Genomic DNA, 10,020 nt, shown 5'->3' on the forward strand with positions numbered 1-10,020 from the left:
ATTCACTCAATTCAAGGGAAGTACAGGTACAAGTTAATTTCATTGTGCAAGAGTTAAGATAAATATGTTGGATGTTTTTTATGTATTCTCTTTTTTTATTTTGTACATTTAATGTATTCATGGTCTTTTTTGTAAAATATCCGCAACTCAGCCTACGGGCTGCAATGGATATCACTCAATGAAATACCTTTTTTCAATTCAAATAGACGGTGTCTTCCAAGATATGATGTGCCTGATTTCTAAGCATAAATCAAAAGAGGAATATCACGGAACAAAGATCGTGATAAAACATTTACAAAGGATGCCCATGTATAGCGCGCAACATTAATTTTGATGGTTTCATTGCATTTGATTATCATCAGTTTTTGCATTATTTGTCTTTCCAATAAAGTAAGATAGATTATGTTTCCATCCTCCACAAAATAGTGAACTAGACAAAACGCCAGCTTTCCTTCACAGTTTCAATTTGATTTTTTAATCCAGATCTCCAACAGGCCTAGAAACTGCAGTCATCATTATCTCTCAAACGGATTAAAAAGCAACTGTGACTTAATTAGTGAGATTAGAAATAACAAAATGGATAGCTTCGATATTTCAAAGCATTCGTTAAGTGTCTTTTTTTTAAAGATAATTTCATTTAAAACCTAGAAATTGTGGACGTTTTTGAATTGTTACAATTTTGACTGTCTGGTCCAATATTACGGCAGAAAGTCATTACTATCTTAAAGCTTTACTGCGGTCCGGTCATACCGCGAGGAAAAGTAATTTGTATCAAACAAGTTGGAATTACTGCGAGGGATCCGTCCATTGATTATTTTTGACTTCTTTTTTTTTTTTTCAGAAGACTTACCCTCACAAGCATCTGCTGGCGCTTCTATGTAAGTTCCCTCCGCACATAATCTTAATCATCTGTTATGATTGCAACGTACTGGTTTAAAATCATTTTGTGTCATGTAGTAATATCATAATCTTTATAAACTGAATTTACAAATTGTGTGTTACTTTTAATTGTCATGGATGTACGTTCCAAATACAACACTGTATAATTTGTGTGGAAACTTAATAAATGAAATGAAATGAAATATCCACCACTTTTACCCCACAAAAAAGCCGTATATTACCTTTAAGCGTTCCTCTAAGGGGGCAACACCAAGTCTTGAGGGTGACACTGAGCAATAGGGATTATGTTTCGACGGGGCTGAACACGGCACTGGTGGGAAACGATGCGCGCTATGTTGTGGTAGACGGGCGGGCTAGCGCGAGGGCAAACATGGTCTCACGTCAACTGATGTGTGCAGTGGATTTTTCTTCCCCAGAATTCTTCACTTCACCGCACGCCATTTTATTATCTTTCTCGAGAACCTACAATAAATTCGTGCGTGCGCCAAAAGCAACAGGTGGTGGAAGGGCAGGTACCTTGAATGGTGAATTCTTCATACTGGGTTTTAATCATTCTTACAAATGGGATAGATAGAGGAGGGGAGGGGAGGGGTAGTGTTTAGTGTATTATGACGGACAAAATTTTGTAAACAGGATATACAATTTTTAGAAAAAAAAATCATACTGCAACAATGTTTCACGTTCCCTCTCTCTCTCTCTCCCTCCCTCTCTTTTTCTCTCTTTCTCTCTCTCTCTCTCTTATATCCTATCGTTTTCTGGTAAGATGCTCAGAACAGCAGTCAGAACAGCGGATGTGTCTCTAATGCATCAGTACAACGCCGTATTTGTGATATTTTTTGTGTGTGTGTGTTTTTTTTTTTAAACAGTACCTGCATCTTTGTATTTTGGTTGGTCTGGGTTATTATGTATATATATATATTAAACATTACATATATATATATATATATATATATATATATATATATATATATACAGATATATATATATTAAACATATATATACATATATATATATATATACATATATATATATACATATAGGTCCTATCACCGTAAGAGAGTAAAGCTTTTCAAATCACACAACCCTTATTATAATCACAAAGTCTTTGTACCTTATTGTGTCACAATCAGTGGCTTTCTATCTACAACTACACTACAATATATATGTATGTATATATATATATATATATATATATATATATATATATATATACACTTCAGGAAGGAAATTTGCACATAAACTTACAAACAAGGATTTTGTACGAGTACGAAACAATGCCGAACAATACGGAAATTATTTGAATGTCAATCATATCTATGCTTTAATTGATTATTTACAGCAGAGAAAGTAGGCGTAATGAATTCTTCGATTGTTTTCATATTACAATATCACGTCACATATCTAATGCATTCACTGTCAACACACAATGATTACAGAAGTCATTATCCTTTTGTCAAATAACCACAACTTCAACACACGCGCAGTTAAACTGGATACGGAACACGAGCTCACTGTTTGACAGAAATGGTGATAGATTGTCATTGGTTCCAAAGATGTCACCAAAATCAACAAATACAGATAAACTTCAAAAGACAAAGATAACGATAAATTCCGATTTACTGCGGCGCAGATAATTGCACCTTTAAAAGAAACTAGGTTGAAAACATCTAGGCAGAAGCCAGCTTTTACAACTCTTCAAAATATCAATCATATCTATGTATATCATCTTTATGTCATCGACCGGTCGCCGTTTGGAGGAGTTTGCTGTGCAAATATTTATCACAGACAATGGATGTAATACGATCCATATTCTCTGTTGCCAAAGAAAGTGACATGTATACGTTCTCGTCAGAAAAATGGAATTAAATTTGATTTGAATTTAAAGTGAATGCTTCGATAAACATAACAATCGTATATCTATGTGACTTTATAATTCATTCATCTGATCTATGTACTTTATACTTTAACTTGATTCACGGAACTAATAAACTTCTATGTAACAAAAAAAAATCAGCGCACTATTGAACCTTGACCCGCGTGATGATAGGTTTTGACAAATTTAAAAACCGTACTGTTTTATCTTTTATCATGATGTTGCTATTCATCATAGTGTGACGGTGATGATGATGAAATGGCAAAGCAGGTAAACACACGATTTCTATAATAGACTAATTCTGAAGTATAATTGTTGTTGCACGGAACAAATATGACGTCCTCGACATTGCTTCAACTGCCCATGAAATATGATAATACATTTTTTTTAATAGTTTCGGTTACGAAGGAGAGCGAATATGATTGTGGTAGTCATGCAATAACTACATTCCCTGTCGGAAAATCATGAAAATTAATGATGAAGAACAGTTTGTTTGTTTGTTTGTTTGTTTGTTTGTTTGTTTGTTTGTTTGTTTATCTATTTATTTCCATCTGAGAAGATGGCTGGATAGCCCATATTCAGCTACGCTAAGCTGGTCTTCCATGGGGTTCAATTGGATATGAGGTGGGACCACTTCACCGGGTGGGACCACTTACAGGGCGGTGAGTTGGCTCAGTCGGTAGCGCGTCTGCCTTACGATCCTAAGGACCCGGGTTCGAACCCGAGTCTGGACTGAGCAATGTTGTGTGTAAACATTCCGTCCCCTCTAGCAAGAGGCAAAATACTCTGTCCCTGGGAGAGGACACAAAATGGAGGTCCCATGTATGAGAGAGTCACAACTGATGCACGTAAAAGAACCCGCTTCATTCACTCATCGCAAAGAGCAGGGTGTCAGTCGATGTATGATACTGCAAAAATGGCCAAGGTGTAGTTATGATCACTCCTCGTGCTCTGTAAACCTTGACGGGAGGTGTAGGGGCAGGATTTAAAGGGGATGAATAATTTTCCCTAACAAATTATTTTCTTAATTACAATCATTATGGTCACTTATGCATTTTCAATATTTTTTTTTGTACAGTTGAATAAGAAAATAAGTGTATTCCACCAACAGCTCGGAGAATAAGTCAATCAGTTTCACAGAAATCCATTGTGATAAATCTATTACCAGCAAAAATGAGCCGAAAAGTAAATTTGCAGCTGTTTTTTTTTTTTTTTCTTTTTTTTCGGGGGGGGGGGTGGGTTGTTTTGGGGGAAATCTATAAAGAATTGTGATTCATCATTCTACTACACTTCAGAAGACAATGTGCCCATGAGACTTCGAGTCCATTACAGCAATAATTGTATTGATAATAATGATGTGAGAGAAAAAAATCGTTGAAATTGGACTTTTTCGTCACAACTCTCGTCCTTTCTCTCACGTATAGGGATGTTCAAAAGGCCACTGCCCTCACAAAAAAACATCGTACGATCGCATCCTTCCAGTGCGTCAGAGTTAGCGAACTTTTTGTCCAAACTTGTGTCGAACTTTCCTTGTGTGCGACACCGAGTGAAGACGGTTATTTATTTCTCCTTCTGAGGACCCTTCCACCCCCAAGAAAATATATCCCTCCAGCTACTGCTCGTCCCCCTCCCAGTTGCTTTTCTCTTCTATGAAAGGTGAAGGCGGGAATATCGAATATGATTTATGGGAAATCTTCACGGAAATAAACAAATCCTCAAGTAGCGTCTTTGACTCCAAAGTGTTTTCGGTGATCAAACTTTGGAAAGTTTGAGGAAAGCGTGGACCGAGAAAAAAAAAAACCTCGACGGCAAACCATTACTTGGCAGCACACTCGATATACATTGTAGAGACTTTTATGTGAAAATATGAGGAGCACGAAATGTAGGGCAGTTTATGCACGTTTTTGATTAGCAGATCAGTCTGAGTAGAAACTCCCGATACAACAAAACAACAGAACAGGTTAAAACATGAATGGAGAAGGTCATCACACACACGAAGAGTTCTCCTAAAATTAAAATGTCAGAAATATAGGGAAAATACCTGAAGGCTACAAGATGTTTATATTTTGCTTAGGTTTGAATTTTCAAGAGAGATCAATGCCCCCCCCCCCCCCATCTGCTGGTGTAAAAGAGCCATATCAGCTAGGAAACGCCATTCGTCACTCACACAAAAACTACCCGTGTTAGTTGACTATACACACTGTAACACAATCAGTCCATCTAAAATTCAAAAAGATGCAAAGCGCCTCGGGTGTGCTAGTCGCTTTTAGAATATACGTATTTGTGCTATATTTGTTGTATGAATTTCTAGTTTGTCTTTGCATCAATATCATGAGTGCTTTTGGAACAAATTTGCCAATGGGTGAGAAAAGATAATTTCTCTTCACGACAGCAGTACTAAGACGTGGATGAGGGGTCATATAACATCTTTTAAAATCAAAGGAAGTGACTCAAGTGGTTCCAGGAAATACTTTTTGGGGCACGAGCACATAAACAACTGCTTTTTAGTAGCCACATCTTGTGTTTAACCATGGAGCTCCATGGTTTAACCAAAACAATCATTCATTTCTTGCTCATGGAAAAATTTGCGTTGATTCGCAAAAATGACGTCATCACTTCCTCTCTCTTCTTGGAAAATCCTTTTCATATTTTTCAGTGTACATCTGAAGTTGTGGTGACAAGAAGACGATACGTGAGCAAAGTGTGTATGATGAAGAATAATAGCGTAGAGATAGTAAAAGTCATATGACAACAGGTATGTATGACAACACATCTCGGGTCATCAGCAAAATCAATGATATTACAGTATTGTACACAACTCGGCATACCAGTTGAAACAGCAATATTGTTATAGGTTTACTAACAACAGGGTTGCTTCATTGGGCTCGTACTGTGTGGTATCTGTCACTGTATGATTTTTAAGTGTGAAGAGTTATTAGGAGAGCACGACATGCAGAGTGAAATGTCTTTCCTTTTTACACTCGCGGGACTGGGAATTGATTTCCATTGTGGCTACCTCAGTGTCCGTACAAAACGCCGTGAAGCGCGCTTGGGTAGTGGTACAGTGGGTTGGAGTGGTGATACGCGGCGAGTTGCGGGTAGAGATGAGCGAACGTGGCGGGCAGGAGATGTTCGACTCCACTCGGCGGCGGGAAGCCGGTCGCGTGGTGAGGGAGAGGGATGGGGAGGTGGTGGCTATCCTTGAAGAGAACTTTGACTGCTACCTTCTTCGCTGGAAGAGGTGACATCATCTCTGCCGCCATCTGCTTCCGTTTGGTCTTGTAGCGGCGGTTCTGGAACCAAATTTTGACCTGCTGCTCCGTGAGTTTCAGGGCAGCCGCCAGGTCGGCGCGTTCGGGGCCAGATAGGTAGCGCTGGTGACTGAACCTCCGCTCGAGCTCGAAGACTTGGGCATGGGAGAAAGCGGCGCGAGATCGTTTCTTCCTCGTCTTCGATGACGGCGCGTGCAGCTCATCCTCGTATCGTGATTCGTTGTCGATGGCTGCATGTTTGAAGAGTGTCAAGAAAGAAACAAAATCATTTGATGAGAAATAAGACTGTCTTCAAATTTGCACTAAAATAATAAATGATTATTTATGATGCATAATCCCATGAAAGGAAACTAGATGACGAACTTGTTATCAGTTTTTTCAAGAGACGCACATTCACTTGCCTGAATGCAAATGCCGAACTCTGTGGCTTCGCTATGCTGAAGAGCTTTGTGTAAGCCGTAAGAATGTTTGTGAGGGACATGTGTATTTGATAACTAATAAAGTGTCCTAACTTATAGTAGCAAAACAGAAGTTTGAGTTATCGCCGATAGTAAAAAGAACGCATTTTTCAAAGCGTGACCTTACGTGAGTAATCGCGCGATTACCTTCACGTTGCATTCTTATTTTACAGCTCAGATGTCAATGACTTAAACCATATACGATTATGTCAATTCGTTCAGCTGACATAAGACTCTGCCCATTGGCATTGGGTCAACCTTCTTCCCTCTATATTCAATGGATCTGTGTTCGGTGGTCAAAGATTTCGCCATGAAGACAAGCGATTCGGCAATTCGGTGCAGGTTACCCGACGCCACCGGGCGGCGCTCCCATGGCTTCGCTCCAGCTTCGCGGCATGATGTTTGTGCTATCGGCAGGGGTGGTTTTTGCTTTCAAATTCTACATCAATTAATATCAAACCACTTCCATCAAATACGGCCAGAGAACTTTTTTTTTTTTTGGGGGGGGGGGGGGAGAGAAATAAAGCTTACCAACAACCACTACATTTCATGATTAAACCAAGCACTGTTTTTGTCAAGTAGATGAAAGAAAAACGGTACGTTGCCATGTAACATCATTCAATATTTCCATGCACGCTTTCTCATATTGTGTAATCGTGGTAATAGGCAATCGAACACGTATTTATCGTGCAGTGCATACGTGTGTTCGCACGTTTATCTTTGATTAAAAGATACAGACATGATATGATGTCAGACCTTAGATATAGTTTATATAAATATTGAAACGATCCATTAACAGATGAAACAAGTGTGTTCATAATCTTATTCTCAATAAGTCGAAATGCAAATGGCCTTTCCAAAAAAAACTTCCGCAGATGTACAGCGGTTCACGTTAGTTAAATACATAGGCTAATGCCTATTGCTGTATGTTATGATTTGAACCACGTGTATTTAGTGTCTGCCTGCTTTGTGCGCCATTGTTATTACATGCAAACCAGTATACTCAAGTTGAAGACAAGAGACAATGTTGTTCTCCCACTAGTAGCTGTGATCTTTCTGAATTTCGACGGAGGGAGCTTCAACACTAATGCAGACTTATAATTATTCATAGGTAGATCAGATAGATTCGAGAAAACAAAAGCTATCTTGATTCACTTGACGCAGGCAACAAGTTTTATGGTAAAATTGGGCCCGTTTCGCACAGGACATGGAAAAGAATCGGTGGACTTGGAGTACATCCTAATTAAGATGAAGCAGTCTGCAATTTCATGTCTGTTTGTTTTTGATGATGCTTGATTTAGAAATGGAGCAATTACAAGGCCGGCCTTTTTCTCATTCTTGTCAAACTAGGGATCATATTAATGGATAAGCGAGTATACATGATGAAGAATAGTTGAGTGCATATCATTCACATGAAACTTTCGTATATATTTTGGTACAGGGGACAGTTTTTAATGAAAAAAAAATGTCAAGATAAACTATGTTCCCGTTTCTTCATTTAAGTAACATGATTTGACTTTTATAATCATGCAAAGTCAAGGGATAAGATCTTTTCTAATAATAATGTTATGTTTATAACATTTGTAAATAACTAGATTTGAATGACACTGTAAAGCATTGTATGCGACACGTATCTCGCTTACTACAAAGTCTAAACTGTGAATCGTTGTTTCGAGGTAATTTTACTTCACACATTCGATGGAGGGAGTTAGTGCTCACTTCCGTCTCAAATACATTAAATTCATATCTGCGTCACGACTGTCTTAAACAAAGAAATACAAGTTAATCTTCCACACTGTGTATACGTCCGTTCAATTTTGGTATAGGAAAAAATGAATGAAACTTGCTACAAGCACGCGTTCCGGTTTAATTTGGATTAAGTCGCACTTATATGGTGGCACACTACCGTGCAAAAAGATTTATAACAAATGCTTGCAACTCAAAAGCAATTTATGTTTGTATGTTTGGTTGGTCGGTTGGTTTTTTAATGTCAAACCAAATTCTTTTTCCACAAATTCTTCTATGTTTGACTTTTGTACCTTAGAGTCAGTAGGCGCTAGGCTTTATACAGGAGAATGACTATTGTATTTCCTGCAACATTTTGAACCATTTCTGTAAGCGTGCGCTGTTGTGATTAGCAAGTTTTGGATGAAGATTGCATTGAATAGTTCATGGTGTCTTTGAGATTAATTTGAACAATGAGATGTCGCCATCCTTGAGAAAGCCGTTAAATGGAGTCATGAAAAACAAAAAAACAAATAAAAGGCAATTTCAGACATACCACATGTAAGTGTTTTCTAGGAATGTACATAAACTGCATAAATGACTTTTACTAATAATGTTGTTACTATAAGAGCAAAGAGGGCATTTTGACGGCTGCTTCGAGTTGCGCTTTAACCTCTGAAGTTGCAAAATGGGGTGCTATTAAACTTCACAGGAACTAAATGTCTCATGATCAAGGTTATTCCAAATGACAATCAATCTGTCACATGTTGTTAACAGGGTTTATCGTAACGTATTAACATAAATGTAACTGAATTATAAAAGTGATAAATAAATTCAATTGAGTTACAATTAACATGAGTTACTATGACTTTATTGGTATCCTAATTAAATTGTTTAAATCTTAATGAAAGACGAGACGGAGAGTAGAGAAGAAAGTGAGATTTAAAGGTTTTTTTTTTTCATTTTTGACAGCTTTTATGTTAAATGATATGGATATGATTGGGAACTTACCGGAGGCAATTGGCGATGAACAGTGAGACGGGGACGTTCGACTCCTTGCTTCATCTTCATCGTCCTCCTCGATATCGTTTCCATGCACACTCTGAGCATCAATGTCCACGTCGACATCCACGTCGACGTCCGGGGATGACGAGGTTCTATCGGGGAGCGGTTCCCTCTTCACGTGAAAGATATTCTCGACGATGTCGACGGGGTCATCGTCGCGGTCGCGCGTTGGGCGACGATGGCGATGTGAATGCGACGACGCGTGATGTCGAAGCATGGCGTTGCTCACGACTCCGTCTCTTAGAGCCACTTCGTACATCTCTTTAACGTCCTTGCTGTCTTTCCTGTCTGACAATTCTTCCTTCACCGAGAATCTGTCCGGAGCGTAGATATGATATGGATGTTGATGACGCTGGAGATGGTGCCGCAGTGGATGGCGATGGAGACTAGGATGCCGGTGGGGACCCTGCTGATGATGACTAGGGTGGAGGTGGTCGTGCCTGTGGGCATGAGGTCGGGCAATGTCCAAACGCGAAGTCGCGGAAACCTGCAGCTTCACGGGTGATGATGCATGTGGTGAAGATAAATCCATGGGGACCTTCGGCGACATGCCTCTTCCCTTCCCGAGGATGTCTTGAATCGAAAACGAAGTCAGCTTGTTCGAAGTTCCGTGACTCTGCTGCTCATCAGCCTTGCTGCATAATTTCCGGCCGTGTTCCTCCATCTTTGAATAATTCACTGGATCGTCCATGGCGATGAACGTTTATGTCCAACGTTTGCTTCTTTT

General features: G+C 39.1%; 1 protein-coding gene across 1 annotated transcript; it reads right to left on the minus strand.

The window, feature by feature from the left end:
- Positions 1-5,790: 5,790 nt before the first annotated feature.
- Positions 5,791-9,552, minus strand: LOC140242117 (uncharacterized). Its single transcript, XM_072321880.1, has 2 exons — positions 9,240-9,552; positions 5,791-6,275 (listed from the first exon to the last, which is right to left on the minus strand). Exons 1-2 carry the CDS (start codon positions 9,550-9,552, stop codon positions 5,791-5,793), a joined length of 798 nt encoding a protein of 265 aa, XP_072177981.1.
- Between the last annotated feature and the right edge of the window lie 468 nt (positions 9,553-10,020).

The sequence above is a fragment of the Diadema setosum genome, chromosome 18 (assembly GCF_964275005.1).
Source record: "Diadema setosum chromosome 18, eeDiaSeto1, whole genome shotgun sequence".
In the NCBI taxonomy this organism is placed as follows: Eukaryota; Metazoa; Echinodermata; class Echinoidea; order Diadematoida; family Diadematidae; genus Diadema; species Diadema setosum.